This window comes from Daucus carota, chromosome 5 (genome assembly GCF_001625215.2).
Source record: "Daucus carota subsp. sativus chromosome 5, DH1 v3.0, whole genome shotgun sequence".
NCBI lineage: Eukaryota > Viridiplantae > Streptophyta > Magnoliopsida > Apiales > Apiaceae > Daucus > Daucus carota.
In genome coordinates this window covers 18,788,330-18,804,921 of record NC_030385.2, presented here as the reverse complement: position 1 = coordinate 18,804,921, position 16,592 = coordinate 18,788,330, and the positions used below count along the sequence as shown (strand labels likewise).

Sequence of the window (16,592 nt, the reverse complement as noted above, 5' to 3'; positions counted from 1 at the left end):
TATAATTTTAATGTGATTATTTATAAGCTTAATATCATTTTACGCACGTGCGACCATATAATTTTAATGTGATTATTTATAAGCTTAATATCATTTTATTTGTGTTTTTTTATTGAATAAATGAAATGGTATTAAATTATATTAGTCGATTCTACATGTTAATGTTTATTTATAAGCTTAATAGAATTTTTTTAGTTACTTCAGGTTCAAGCAGTTTGAAAAACATAAGGCCATATGCATTATAGGTACGTGGGAGCAAGAATTTAGTAGTGGGAATAAGTGATCATTGTCATTGTAAAAAACTTAGTGGAGTAGCAATTTCACATGTTTGTGTGGAAAAAAAAAGTGTGAGAAAACAACTTAACCAAGTAAAATGAATCTCACCCAACTTCTTCCAATAAAATGAATGCACTTATGTTAATCTCATCTTGAACACTTTGTTTGAAGAGAAATGCTCCAATGTCAGAAGCCCACATTTCAACATCCACCTGCCCTACTTACCAAACAGAATTTACCAATCGACCCTGATAGTATATACGATTTGCATCAGGGAAACTGACAAGATATCGAAAGAGTCTGAAATCTGTCCCAAGTTAGAAAAATTAACAGAATTGCAGCAAGGATAAAGACACATTTAGATCCTAAAACAAACCAAGACCTTCTTTAGTTTGTTTCATTTAGGAGAAATTGGAGAGCATTTAGGTAACCTGAGAAGACAAAGAGAGAATTAAGAAACAATAGTTTCTCTATAGATCCCTTTATTGGTGAATGGACCCTAGAGTAGAACGTAGAACTTGTACCGAGGCCGACAAAGGAATCATGGGTGAACATAAAGAGTCGAGGCTCAGTTCCAACAGATAAATGTGTTACAAAAATGACAAATTTTTCTCATATTGCTATCATATTGAAAAACATTTAATTCTTCCTTAAATCTTTAAATTTGAAATATAGAAACACCCTGATAATATTTCCAGTGGTTATCTACTGGATCAAAGTTATTGCAGGGGTCTATTAGACTATTACATATCAAGTGTTTGAGCAAAACACATATAGTATGTTCTTGCATGATGAAGTTGAACTCATATATAATGGTTTTCACAAGTGAGCAACACTAACTTAATAATTGCTTAAAAAGTATACCCAATCTTTTACTATAAATATACAGGCATGCAAGCATAAAGACCAACTCTATGGTCGAGTGTGCAAGAATTCGAAGTTACCATGAAACGCGCGCAAAGATATTCTTGTAATTACACACTGATTATAATTCAGAGAATTCTAAGTTTACCAAGTTGCAATATTTAACTTAAAAATCTGCAATATTTTATTATCAGGCAGCGTAACTCTGCACACCGCACAGCAGTGGATTCAGTCTGCACTGCAACTGCACTGCAGTGGCTACATTGCAGCAGCAACAAAAGAGATTGCAGGATAAAAGATATGGGCAATCGGCATATTGCAAAATATAATGTGTAAACTACAGAGTACAAAATACAAAACTGCAGAAACAGAATTATAAAACTGTATACCGAAGTTTGAACAAACATTCTTCATTTTAATTAGTACAGTACAAAATAGAGCTGAAATATCAGATCACTGTGCAAGGCAAATAATTTAGACAGTAAGGTAAACTACAGAAAATCAGAGTATTTTTCAAGGCTCGGATCTTCGACCTCTTGTTATGGCCTTCGTCCCAATGAAGCAAAATTGAGTTTGGTTTTTAAATTAGCAATTCTTGTCAAAAAGAAAGAGACACAATAATTTTTTTTAAGTAAGACTAAAAAGTTAGGTTTAACATATGATTACCATGGATAAGAGCAGTCAAGTGCAACCAATTTCCATCCGAATAATCTTTCCTGATAGCCTCAGCATTCTGCAGAAGATGCTCGATCTACGGCTCATCCAAATCAGGATCACTATCATCCACCACATTGTTCAGTAGCTCACAGCATTCCCATATGCTCATTTCCATCTTAAATCTATGGCCCTTCCCCCAGGATAAAAGTTGCAAGAGCAGACAAAACCTTTCCAGATTTTATTATTTAATGTTGTGATTTTGCACTCATGTCGATTAAATCTTTGAACAGAGTTGATGACCTTATTGTCGTTCAGTTTCTTTTTAACAGGTGAGGAATTCCTCAATACTGTTGCCATATTTTATAGCTCAACTGCAGAACTTCCTTTCGGCACAATTGTGGTTATAACCCTTATATGGACTTTAGTGACCTCGCCTTTGCTTGTGATGGGTGGACTTGCTGGTAAAAATAGCAAAACTGAATTCCATGCTTCATCATTCTGCTTTCAACTTGATGCTGAAGATCATGAATGGTGGTGGAGGTACAAAAGTTTCTTGATAAAACCAAGCTTTGTTGTTTTCGTTTTCTGTGTCAATATTTTGGCGCAGCCTCTATATATGGTCTTCTTCTTATTTTCAGCAAACTGTCAGTGAGTTTGATAAATATGCATTCAGGAGTCAATATGAAATTGCAATTTGTGTTAATTTGGTGCAGGTCATTTCTTTGCGGTGGCTCAACTGGCATTTTTATATATGGCTACTGTTTGTACTACTACTATGCAAGATCTGATGGCTGGCTCCATGCAAATCTCATTCTTCTTCGGATATGCTGCAATTCTGTCAAGTGAAACTTTAGTTTGAATCATTACTGATATTGTATCAGGAAGATTATAAATAGGCTCCTGAAGTATTCTAAAAGTTGCAAGAGCAGACCAAACCTTTCCAGATTCAAGTGGAATCCTGAGAATCATACATGTACTAAAAGTTACTACAGCCACAAACGTCGGAGTACCCCAAAAAACAAATGTAACTACGGCATTAGTGTAGACAAACTTCTTTAACCACCCAGCCTCAATCTTTCTAAGATCCAAAATTTCAGACAAAAATCTCATTTCCCAGCCCTGAAGCTTGAGAATCCTCATGTTTTTTAAGATTTCAGAAGTTGCCTTCATTCTATGATCTTTAGATTCCATTAGCTTAGTCTGATAATTCTCCTGCAATTTCCCTAATGGTACATTTAGCAACATCACGATAATGGTTGTGACCAATGAAGCAACAGAAGCCAGCCCTAGATTTTTATATAAATCATCAACGCCAGACCAACTTCAAGGATGACCAGCCATAAATCATGCATGTACCAGCCAAGACACCAATCCTCTCAGCATCCACTGTCATGATATTTGTCATCTCCCCACTGGTGTGACCCTGCTTTGATTGACATGACAGGGTCAATCCCTTGTGATAGATCAATGCAATAAGAGCTGCCTTGCCCCTGGTTCCATTCTGCTGCACCTTAAAGAACCAATGCCTTTGTGTCAAACACTCAATAAGCTTTGAAATGACAAATGCAGATACTAAAAGGTACCCTTCCTTCAAGTTCTTGCTTCCATTTAGGTACTGAACAAATGAATCAATGAGGTATGGACCACCATAGGAGGCCACCGTGTTTATCATTGCAAGAAATGCTGTCAATAAGATATCTCTCCACATGGAATAAAATAGTGCTTTCGCCAGCTTAAGCGTGGTCAAACTACTATTATCACCACCGCATTTATCTTTTAGAAGTGGAAAGGCACCTTTAACACTATCAATACTTGCAAGCCGAGGAACATCCTCAATGTCTAACGTTTTCCTATATCCCAATGCAACTAAAGAACCGATCCAAGAGAAAGTAAGAAGACTGAATATATTAGCACTTGCATAAGGGGTCACAGTTTCACCCCCTCTGGACTTTTTGCACTCTTCACCATCAGGTACCCTACTAATATCAGCACTTAAAAGGGGTTCTTGAAAAATACCATTTTCAGTTGGTTCAATATATCCTGAAAACCCCACCAAACATAGGAACAATCCTATAACTATATCTAAGGCATCTGAAATCACAAAATGAAGTGGCAAAGGCTGGCTTATATTGTAGTATACATAGTCTATAACAAGACAATAACAAGATGCCGAAAAGAAAACACACCACCACACCCTTAATAACAAAGGGTACTTAACATCACTTAAGTCTTGCACTTGGGTAAATAGATAAACTGAGATAGCTAGCCAGGAAAGTGCTTTACTGACTGAATCAAAAAGCACTATGATTATCAATTCAGACCAGCCATTTGCATACCAATAAAATTTGTCCAGTATACACAAAACAAAATTAAGAAGTACCGGAACACTTTATAACACAGTGAGTTAATTTTTCAAACAACTCTCAGATATAACACTTTATGTGCATGATTCATTCTTAGTTTTTTCATGGCTTGGAGGCAGCTGAAACTACTTACCAATATAACAAGTTGAAGCAACTAAATTACTAAATTTAAGATAAATAAACAATGAACAACAAAGAAAGCTAGTTAATCAGAAGATATAGAACTCATATTCATATATATGTATGACGAACAAACCTTCAGGGGGATGAAGTTCTTGAGAGATGGAATGAAAAGTAGAATCGTCGAGACGGAGAGGAAGACAGAGGTCCAGCTACGGAGTTCGCTCGTCACTCGTTAAAACAACCAACCACTTTCCGCGTCTAGGTCAATAAAAATATAAACATCCCATTCACACAAGCATTGTAAGAAGATTTCACATAAAAAGTTTGGATCATTAAAATAATCTCAATGATATACTGTTTATACAACTCCTCTAACAGGTATAATGCATACCACTTTTTTCAAAAGTCATTGTTCAACATACACATCAAATCGAGAAAACAAAGAAAACCAGATGTTTACCTTAAAGAAGACAAAATATGGCACAGCAGAAAATCATACGCACAGAGGTTTTCTGTAGTGTTTGCTTTAGTTTGGAAAACCAATGTCCAGCATGAGATAGAACTCTAACAGGAGCTGTTTTTTTAAGTAATAGTGTACTAATCGAAGAAAATAAAAAGACCAAACCAAAAAACAATGACCAAACCAAAAAACGTGAACAAAAAGTAGGACTACAAATTATCCCTATGTTGGCTTATTATAGTATAGTATAGATATATTATATATTATATATATAGGCAAGTGCTCAAATGAGAACCCCAACTAATGTGAGATATGAGATCTAATCTCAGCCCCACATTTTTATCCCTAAATTAAATCACATCCACACATTTTATAACCCACCCACCCACTGCCTCCTCTCTCTCTCGATTGTCTCCCCTCCACCACCCTCCCACCGTCGGCCGCCCTCCCACCACCGGCCGCCCTCCTCACCCACATCTCAGCGCCACTTGTCCTCCCTCCCCGCTCTTTTCTTATCCAATCTCGTCATCTCCTCCCGTCATCGCAGTCGTGGCCACCACCACCACACACCAGCAGCCCCGGCCACCACTGCCACAACACCAGATCTGCTCCTCCCTCCCCTCTCTCTCTCTCTCTCTCTCTCTCTCTCTCTCTCTCTCTCTCATCTCTAGCCCCAAGCCACATCGCCTCCTCCACCAGTCAAAGAAGTCTAGATCGTCGGAGCCGTTAAGATCGAGTGAACTCATCCAGATCGTCGGAGGTGTAAGGACGGAGCTCGAACACTCTAGTTTACCGATGTCGTAGCCGCCGCCGGAAACATCAAAACGACGCTGGTGATGGTCAATTGATTGTAATTAATGATTTTTTATATTTGAGGGTTTGTAGATGGTGGTGGTGGTGGTCTGAAATTAGTGATTTTCCTATGGTGATTTTAATTTGTATTTGGTGATTTTTCAGATTTGTGGGTGGCGGTGGTGGTTTTTAGATGGTGGAAGTGTGGTGATTTTAATTTTCTGGCATTGATTTTTGGTTTTCTGGCAGTGATTTTTAGTATTCTGGTGGTGATTTTATATTTTACGGTGGTGATTTTATGTTTGCCGGCAGTGATTTTCTAGTGGTCGCCAGAGGTGGTGGTGGTCGCCGGAAATGGTGGTGGTGGTCAACGGTGGTTGAAGGTGATAGTTAGTTGAATTAAAAGATGATAAAATATTAAAATATTAAATGAATGGTGAGTGATGAATATAATGTATTTAAATGAGTGGCTGAGATTAGATCTCATATCTCACCATAAGATTGGTTCTCACTGGAGCATGACTCTATATATATATATATAGTAGCCCAACAGGTTCGTGTCAAGTCTCCCTCCTGAGCAAATAAATTACCTAACTCCGAACCTGAGCCTAACTCCGAACCTAACCTCTTATATATAAAAAAAAGATGTTATCCATGAGACTCGAACTCAAGACCTCTCCAATACAAATACATCACTCAAACCACTTGAGCTACACAAACAATTAGTTTGTTATTCAAAAGCATTAATTACATACTTTAAAATTTTTGTATTTATATTCGTTTCAATATCTTATTTATTTGGGATGAGTTATTATTTCAGTTTAGTCTCATATATTGTTTACATGATAGATTAATATCTATAAATTAATTATTTACATAAATAAATTTAAAATTGAAAAAGAATATGAATAATCGGGTTCGTGGCATGATTCAGATTTCAAAAAATAGATATAATTCGTATTCGAATAAAAATGAACGAATTCAAATCTAACTTAATAGTTTAAACGAGCACCGATACAATATTACAGAACTTTTAAGTCATGAATGTGAGAAATAAGCACAAAAACTGAGGTTTGAGCGAGCATCTTTGAAAGGAAAAATTGATGGGATTTCAACATGGGCTATGTCATATTAATTTCTTTTATTATAAAAGGCGATTTATAAAGAGATTACAATATTTTGGAGAACACGAAATAAGGTGACTGGAAGAATATTCCTATTTAGAATATTCTTTTATTTTAAACTTATGAATTCAGAATTTGATGTGTAACTAATTCTTTTTTAAAAGAAATTATAGATATAAAAAATAGTGACAATACATCAAATTTGGTGTCGGAAAATATATCTTAATGATATAATTTTGATGATATATGTATTTGAAATACTATAACTTGTGATATGAAGGTGAATTTAAGGAAATTTTATATCGTTAATCAAAAGTCAACCACATAATAATAAAACGCGTTTACGAGAACTACTAAAAAGATTTGAGTTATAAATTTTACTTTTATTAAATAAAATAACACAGAGAAATAAGTTATATATATTAAAGTCTTAAAACTATAATTTTTAATATGCCATCATCCAACATATAACATACCAGTTAAATAAAATGATTCAAACTACAGTTAAATTAATCATTTACAAATTAAACTAATAAAATATAATTAATTCTGAACCGGATAATCTGACGCGATACGGTGAAAACTAATATCTGATTAAACAGGACTAGAACAAGAAAAGTTTTTTCATAATACAAAATATCGAATATATGACTTGAAATAAATTACCTAACTCCGAACCTGAGCCTAACTCCGAACCTAACCTCTTATATATATAAAAAAGATATTATCCATGAGACTCGAACTCAAGACCTCTCCAATACAAATACATCACTCAAACCACTTGAGCTACACAAACAATTAGTTTGTTATTCAAAAGCATTAATTACATACTTTAAAATTTTTGTATTTATATTCGTTTCTATATCTTATTTATTTGGGATGAGTTATTATTTCAGTTTAGTCTCATATATTGTTTACATGATAGATTAATATCTATAAATTAATTATTTACATAAATAAATTTAAAATTGAAAAAGAATATGAATAATCGGGTTCGTGGCATGATTCAGATTTCAAAAAATAGATATAATTCGTATTCGAATAAAAATGAACGAATTCAAATCTAACTTAATAGTTTAAACGAGCACCGATACAATATTATAGAACTTTTAAGTCATGAATGTGAGAAATAAGCACAAAAACTGAGGTTTGAGCGAGCATCTTTGAAAGGAAAAATTGATGGGATTTCAACATGGGCTATGTCATATTAATTTCTTTTATTATAAAAGGCGATTTATAAAGAGATTACAATATTTTGGAGAACACGAAATAAGGTGACTGGAAGAATATTCCTATTTAGAATATTCTTTTATTTTAAACTTATGAATTCAGAATTTGATGTGTAACTAATTCTTTTTTAAAAGAAATTATAGATATAAAAAATAGTGACAATACATCAAATTTGGTGTCGGAAAATATATCTTAATGATATAATTTTGATGATATATGTATTTGAAATACTATAACTTGTGATATGAAGGTGAATTTAAGGAAATTTTATATCGTTAATCAAAAGTCAACCACATAATAATAAAACGCGTTTACGAGAACTACTAAAAAGATTTGAGTTATAAATTTTACTTTTATTAAATAAAATAACACAGAGAAATAAGTTATATATATTAAAGTCTTAAAACTATAATTTTTAATATGCCATCATCCAACATATAACATACCAGTTAAATAAAATGATTCAAACTACAGTTAAATTAATCATTTACAAATTAAACTAATAAAATATAATTAATTCTGAACCGGATAATCTGACGCGATACGGTGAAAACTAATATCTGATTAAACAGGACTAGAACAAGAAAAGTTTTTTCATAATACAAAATATCGAATATATGACTTGATCTTTAACAATTGAATATGATATGCCACATTGATCACTCCTAACAAATACGAGTATCAAAATATTTAAACATGTGAGTTTGCACAAAGCTAAAAAAGTAACTACACGACTAATTGAACTAAATCTTTTATGGTTTTATGAACTTCATGATGCCTAACTCATATCTACTCTCTTTTTACTATTTGAAATTCTAGAAAATCATTTCTTTGAGATCTGTTTTATAACGATTACATGAAAAATCATTAAAAGTCTTAATAGACAAGCTCAAAAAACTAATTATAGAAAATTAAAATTTTATAACGAGATAATGTTATAACATACTGTATCAAAGTAATAATCATCTAATATTTTTAAATTAACAATAAAAATATAATACGTTGAAGTACTATATAATTGATATGAAACATAAAAGGATAAGACACATCAAAAGTGTCAGAAATTTTTGGGTTGCAATTATACGGTTAGTAGTTCAATTGATGCTTTTATAATAAATTAAGGTACGTGTCTTTTTACGTACAACATATGTTTCAAATTTTATTTATACAAAATGTGTGCAACATATGCTAAAAAGAATGTGTTGATGATCTGCTCCATCATGTATCACTTTAACAATTATGCAAACGTACGCTCAAAAAAGAAGAAATAAATGTATGGCAACGCGGACCACACATCTTCATTTAATCATGATTTAGGATATCGTAATTCACATATCAAGAACAAGTTTTCATCAAAATCATGGTATATTAGTTGAAATAATTTAATAATTTCAACAATAAATTACAGATACTTTTAATGAGGTATAATATATTTAAAATTTAAAATTTCAGTATTAATTTCGAATATAATTTTGAACATTGATAATATGATAATGGTCTCTATATCCTAACGAATTTGAATATAGAAATATCAGTTCAAATGTAGTTTTTAATCTATAATTTTTTTAAAAAATATACTCCCTTCGTCCTATTTTAAGTAACCTTATTTCACTTTCACGGAGATTAAGAAAAATGTAGTAAAAAAGAGTAAATTTAGTTGGAAAGTGGGTAAAGTGGTGGAATATATCAAAATTTAATAATAGATTTGAGATAGTGGTGGTAAGTTGTGAGTGTAATAGTGTTTATTTAATATAAAAGAGTATATAATAGAGAAGTAGTGGGTGTAATAGTGAAAAATAGTGTTTAAAAATAGTAAGTATAGTAAGTTCATTATTTTAGAGATGTCTCAAAAAGGAATAAGGGTCATATAAAATGGGATGGAGGGAATAGTACTTATTATTACTATTAATGCTATTAGGTTGCATATATTACATTTTTCATGTTTACATATTTTGTCAAAAAGTAAAACATAATAGTTACGCTCGAAACAATATGATGACACACGGATATTATTTAAAACATAATACAAATTCAAAGTCCGTACGAGAATAATATAATGATATATGAATATTATTTAAAATACAGCAAAAACTAGAGCTCCGTGCCTCGCACGGGCTTTTATGCTAGTAAAACATTAAAACTTGGTATAGAGAATTATCAAGTCACCGTTATATTTACCGTTATATTTTGATGATCCATATCATGTACAAAAATATTTTTTACTTTTTCAAATATGAAGATAAGTAATATTATATTTGACGCATCATCCTATTTAAAAAAGTTTAAAATATAATTCTTTATATAAAATGATGGGAGAAAAATTTGAAAATAAGTGTTTGTTTGGTTGACATGTAAATAAATAGAGTGTTTATATCTTGTCTCTAAAATGGTTCCTAGATACTCGCTCCATCCCAAATTAGATGAGCTCGTTAACTTTGGGCACACACTTTAAGGCTCATTGACTGCATAGCTACATTATTTATTTTTAAATATTTTTTTTTTTGCAAATAAAAATTTAAATATGAAATTTTTGTTTACGAAAGAAAATTTAAAAAATTAAAGAACTAGACGGTCAATGCATCTAAAATTACGTGTTCAAAGTCAACTAGCTCATCTATTTTGGGATGGAGGTAGTATAAGATAACAAATATGACTCTTAGCAATTTTGTACAAAGTTAAGAGTATAAATTCCAACAATTCTCTCCATATTTCTTCTCTTTATCATATTTTATTCATTTTGGACAACAAAGATCGACATTCAAAAGTCGGAATGAATTGGAGCAAAAGAAAATTTTATTGATAAAAATAAGTTAAGAGTCCATTGTCACTTCTAAAAAAGATGAGAGAGAATGAGCTCTTAATTTTTTGAAAAGCCTATGGAAGTTCTAATTTATACAATGATTCTTTATTTTTTCACTTAAGAGTTTGAAAAAAGAGTCTCCAGAAGATGCTCGAAGTAAGAATCCCCGAGAAGTAGTACTTGATTAAATTATTTGGTTGACATTATAGTTGGGGAGATGTAAGTTCCTTGAAACTTTAATTACCTACAAATCATGAGAAGTTACTCACCTAGACCCCCTTTGTAACTTGCACTTCGTATAGGAAGTCAAGAGGTCTTTGGGCAATTTTAAAAAAGGTTACTTTTTGCTTAAAATAAGGAAATTGATTAGAAATGAGAAGTAAATAAATTAATAAAGTGTTTGAAAAAAAGTAGAAGCTCATCATTTTCAACTTCTTAAAAGTGTTTTACATATTGACACAAACGAGTCAAGAAAAACAGAAGTACTTTGAAGTAGCTTCTTCTTCTCTTAAACAAACGGGCGCTAAAACTTACTCCCTCCGTCCCTATTTATTTGTCCACTTAGGAAGTAAAAATTTGTCCCTATTTATCTGTCTATTTATACTTTCAAAACTAATTTAATGATAGTTTTTCAAATATATCTCCATAATTTCAATTTTCAAGGCTTGACTTATTTAAAACTTGGTTGAATTCATGTTTTCAAGACATAAAGTAGGGGTATTCCACCATTTTCAAGATATTAATTAGAGGTATTTAATGAAAAAGTTCATACAATCAATTATTCCTTGGTATGTGTTTTTTTTTCTAAAATGGACAGATAAAAAGGGACGGAAGGAGTATCTATCAACCAAATACAAATTTTTTATAATAGATTCACCGAAACAAGTAAAAAAACAGAAAATGCAGGGATATAAAATAGTTATTGCAATAGATTTTCAAATATCACTTGCTAGAACAAAAAGTGATTATGTAATCTGGTCCCGAACATGTAAAAATGCTGCTAGGATCATCATAAGCATAGGTGTAAGCTGCAGGGCAGACCTCTTTGAACTTCTTTGAATAAAATGTTGGCTGGCATGTAGCTGCATTCCCATAGTTTCCCCTGCAACAATATTGATCTGTCTTGAACACTTGGCATGCACTTCTACAACCAACAATTTGGTCATTAGCTCTAACTGCAAGCTCTTTAGGACAACTAGCTCTCAAGTCCCCAATACATCCTGCGCTGCTACAATCTCCCTTGCCGTGAATCGCCTTAACACTTATTGGCAAATTAAATCCATCAACAAGGCTTACGTCGTAGAAATCCGGTGTGGAAAGAGTAAATTCAGCAAATGTAGCTGGTGTTTTTCCGGTAGCTTTGCAATGTAGGGATTTGCCACATCTCCCTGTTTGGCACATTCCTTTACCATTTTTGTCGAAATGGCATCCAGTTCTTCCCCAGATTTGACCTGACCACCCGACTGAGGCTTGTAGTACTCTTGATCCAGTCGGTTTTAAGGTAAACCCGCCACTGCCAAAGCCTTCTGCTGGGGTGATTGCAGGCCAGATTGTTTCGTTGCATTTGTTTACCAAAGTGAAAGTTCTAGCACATTCTGATATATTTATTCCTGTTGATGCATCAAAACTAATTCATGAGAAATTGAGAATTATATATGGCTGTTAGTGTTATGTCGCACTGGTAGATTGATCATAGAAAAAGCATAACTGCTAAACAGATTTCAAATTTATAGGTGCTCTACATAATGATTAATTATTTTATATATATTTGGAGAAAAAATCTATTGAGATGGCAAGAGACTCTGACAAAGTCTTGTTTGCTTAAAAACAGCAGAGCCAAATTCCCAGCTTATGAATTATAATATACGGAAATTTGCAAAAACACCCATATTTTCAAACTTATTTTCAAAAATACGGTCAAAGTTGCAATTGAGGTTGCAACACAGTTGAATTTCATGTTATTGGCGTTGCAAACGAGGTTGCACCGTATTTTTGAAAATAAATTCTGCATCTTGGTTTTTTGGAAAAAAGCCCATAATATATATACCGCATCTTCCATGATCTAACTAGATCATGAATAATATATTGAACACACTATATTTATACATCTCCCCTTTAGATGGAGAAGATGTTAATATATGATCAGCATTTAGCAAAGAAGAAACTGTAGAGTACCTAAAGAAACAAGGAGTGCAAAGAATGGAAGTGGTAGAAGAGTTGCCATCCTTTAGCTTCTCAAAATCACACAATCTTTTTTCTCTTGGTTCCTAAGTGGAACATGATCTTTTCCATATTAATAGCAGAAGCTAAGGTGGGATTCTTCTTTTAGAATTTTCACTTCAGCTTTATGCCCTTTTGGTGGAACCACGGCATTCAAGTGTTTCCACTCACTTTGAACTTGCTTTTATGCTCTTTCGGAGAAGCCTTCACACAAGTCAGAGCATCTTCTGCAGAGACAACTCTTATTTGTAATCCTGTACAGACTACGCACATTCCCCTTTAAATGAAGATCGTATGGGGTGATGGTGATGGTCATGATATATAAATGATCATCATGTATGAAAGAAGATATTGTAGAGCACGTAAAGAATCGAGAAGCACAATGAATGTAAGTTGCAGAAGACCTGCCATCCTTTAGCTCACCACTTTACTTGACGAAGGAACTCAATCTTTTTCTTCTTTTTATTTTTGTCATATTAATAGTGAAAGTTACACTTGGAAATCGATTCTTTTAGTAGCTTCATCCTCTTTTGCTTTTGGTGGAGCCACAGCATTCAAGTGTTTCCACTCTTCTTTCTCACTATACAACTTTGAACTTACTTTTCTGCTCTTTCAGAGAAGCCTTCATGCAAGTTGTATACCTCTGGGAAGTGCTAGGAGGGGGAGGAGGTCTAATTGAACACTTAGTTATATTACAAAATTAGAGCTTTTAACTTTGGCATAATGCTGAGGGCCTCCACCTAGAGAGTGAATGGCGGCTTCTTAAAACACTATACTTGAAAAGTGAAAAATACTATGATGAGATTTCCTGAAAGTAAAGTAATTAACTGCTTCTATGTTAGATATTCAAAGACCTTCCGCCTCACGAACCTTATGGACTGAGGTCTGAGGTGTTGCTGGCTGACTAGATCATAATCGGAACAAACAATCAAGCAAAACCTTTAGGTATTGGGACACCTTGCAAACTCGCCATAATTTTTAGTGCATGAGATCTTCAATTTGTACCTGGAATCTAGGCACAACTAGTAAATTTTCTGTCTCGAATTATATTTTATGAAGCAGAGTAGCATATAAGCAATATGAAACTTTTGTTTACCTTGCCACAACCCAAGGGGGCTATGAAACTTGAATTAACAACATATATACACAATTTTCAGACGGCCATTGTCTCCAACTTTTATGTTTAACTTCCAGCCTTTTCTGTCTTTAATTAAAAATAACCTACTAGAAGTTCCAGTTTGGAGATGAGTAAGTTAGAGTTATCAGGATTTATCAGTGGCAGTCTGGAATGCTTACATTGTTCCGTATAACACGATGTGGTTGAGGATTGAATTAAGAAAAACTTGGCACAAATTCATCATGTCTAATCAGCTAAGAAGAATATCAAACAAGAAGTTTATGTGAAGTAAAAAAAATTAGATGAGAATAGAAAAGATGCAGAGGAATTTTGATAAACTATCACGTATCCTTTTATTCCCACTTGTATAGAAATACATAGCACAATAAAGTTTAAAATAATACTCCATCTGTCCCATTTAATTCTATACGTTTCTTTTTAACTGCTCGACACGCATTTCAATGCTCTTATAAAATATAGTTCCGTAACTTATTTTTGAGATTTTCTTTTTCTGTATAAAAATATAACAATCAAACTTTAATTCAGAAAAGAAAAATTTTAAAAATAGATTGCACAACTACACTTTGCAGGAGCATTAAAGTCCGTGCCGCGTCCCCGTCCCCCAATGTATACTATTCAGGAGGACGGAGGGAGTACATATTAAGCATTACAGCTATATATAGTGGACTATTTTTCTCAAGTAAAGGAGGACCAATTAAGCATACCCCTGAAGCTTACTTGTCAAGTAGGGTCCGGGTTGATAAGATATAAGTAAACCTTATCTCTGCTTCTATCAACTGAGAGCTCACAGATTTTCTAAAAAGCTCCTCATTCAAATGAGTCCTTTTTTAGTTGAAATCTTATAAAAATACCTCTTGATAAACAATATGCGATAATATTAGAGGTCTAAAATGTTTCTCAAATATCGGGTAGATAATTTAGCATTGACTACTATACCTCTGTCTATGTAAATAACTCTCCTGACTAAAATTTGTCAAATATTTTGTAAAGATAATTTCAGAATGAATTTGATGCATCAGAGTGACCTGTGAAGATAAATTTGGAATCAACTTGATACCCTTAACATTACCCTTGAATGAATAATACATTACAAGATCAGATCAGATCAAATGAAGAATTTTTGTGTTATATATGTTGTCAATGATATGGGAAAAAAAGAAGCCATCACAGATTAAAAGGACGAGATTAACGTAAAGAAAAACCAATTACATTTTGATTAAAGTACCGAAAATTAGAATCTCCTTGCAACAATGTATAAAATTCAACCTGAAAACCTCACTTTGGCTCCTCAACACAGTCTCTTGCAAAGTGCCCTTCCTTGCCACAATTGTAGCAAACTCGAGGACCGCCACTCTCCACCCTCCCTCTCCCCCTCCCACCCCTACCACCACGACGACCACCATAACCTCGATACCCACCACCATCACCGCTGTACTCTGCATTCCCACTACTCACACCCTCTCCAACTTCATAACAGTTCCTCGCAAAGTGACCTAGTTGCCCACAGTTATGACACTCTACTCCACTGCCTGCATTTCTCTGGCCACCACCACCACCGCGTTCGCGGTACCCTCTCCCATATCCCCTCCTCCCACCGCGGCCTCTCATTCCTCCTCCTCCTCCGGGTAAAACAACTACATCAGCAGCCTTGCTCCTGCCATCTTCACTCAAATTCACCACGAACTCGACTCGTTTACCTTCTCTGAGAGTCCTGAACCCTTCAGTCCTGATCTCTGTCTGGTGAACAAAAAGATCAGGACCACCCTCATCCGGGGCAATGAACCCGAACCCCTTTTGCCAGCTGAACCACTTCACAATACCACTTAATTTCTTCCCTTCTTGCTCAGCCATTGAGTGTTTCTCCAAAAATAAGTACTAAGAAGCCTGCCTGCGGCTATTCAGCTTGTAAGACTCGATACAGAGCTTCAGATTAGCATTTTCTATGTGAAAGAAGAGTATAGCAACAAGGAACAACTATCTGTTTTCCATAAAAGAGTGATATGAGGTGAAGTAATGTGTGTCAGAAGATTTTGTTTTAGGATTGGGTGAGTGGGACCCCTGTAGACATTGATTGGCGGCGGGAAATCTGCTTAGGAGAACCGCTTGTTCTTGATGTCTCCCCCGTATTACATTTCAAGACATGCGAGTCGGCAAAAACTTTATCCATATTATTTTCATGTCTAACCTCATATACTCGAGCTTACAAGTGAATGGTGGAAGCTCAAAATGACCCTACTCAAGATTATGATTTACGATCTTATTTTTTTCGGTTGCCTTGATTATTAGTTGGTTCCATCCTTTATATGTCCAGCAGTCGTATAGTTGGTGCGTCACATGCTGGTATTTTTCATTTAATTAAAATTTCGAATTTATTAATTTAATTTAATTATAAAATGATATAGAAGTTTAATATAAATTATAACTTGATTTTGACATATTTATTGATGTTGGCGGCCCTCATTAGAATTGAGATTTACCAATTTGAGCCGCTCATGTTCATTTTTACAAATTTAGGCATGATTCAACATAAATATATTTTGGAATA

The 16,592-nt window shown here is 33.8% G+C and overlaps 2 protein-coding genes across 2 annotated transcripts; both read right to left on the bottom strand.

Annotated features, from left to right (window-relative positions):
• Positions 1 to 11,526: 11,526 nt before the first annotated feature.
• On the bottom strand, positions 11,527 to 13,032 carry LOC108221908 (pathogenesis-related thaumatin-like protein 3.5). The gene is made up of 2 exons (XM_017395767.2): positions 12,865 to 13,032; positions 11,527 to 12,299 (listed from the first exon to the last, which is right to left on the bottom strand). The coding sequence occupies exons 1-2, from the start codon at positions 12,911 to 12,913 to the stop codon at positions 11,632 to 11,634; spliced, it is 717 nt and encodes a 238-aa protein (XP_017251256.1). The 5' UTR covers positions 12,914 to 13,032; the 3' UTR covers positions 11,527 to 11,631.
• A 2,184-nt stretch (positions 13,033 to 15,216) lies between these two features.
• On the bottom strand, positions 15,217 to 16,048 carry LOC108221912 (cold shock protein 2). Its single transcript, XM_017395770.2, has one exon. The coding sequence runs from the start codon at positions 15,896 to 15,898 to the stop codon at positions 15,323 to 15,325; it is 576 nt and encodes a 191-aa protein (XP_017251259.1). The 5' UTR covers positions 15,899 to 16,048; the 3' UTR covers positions 15,217 to 15,322.
• Positions 16,049 to 16,592: the final 544 nt, after the last annotated feature.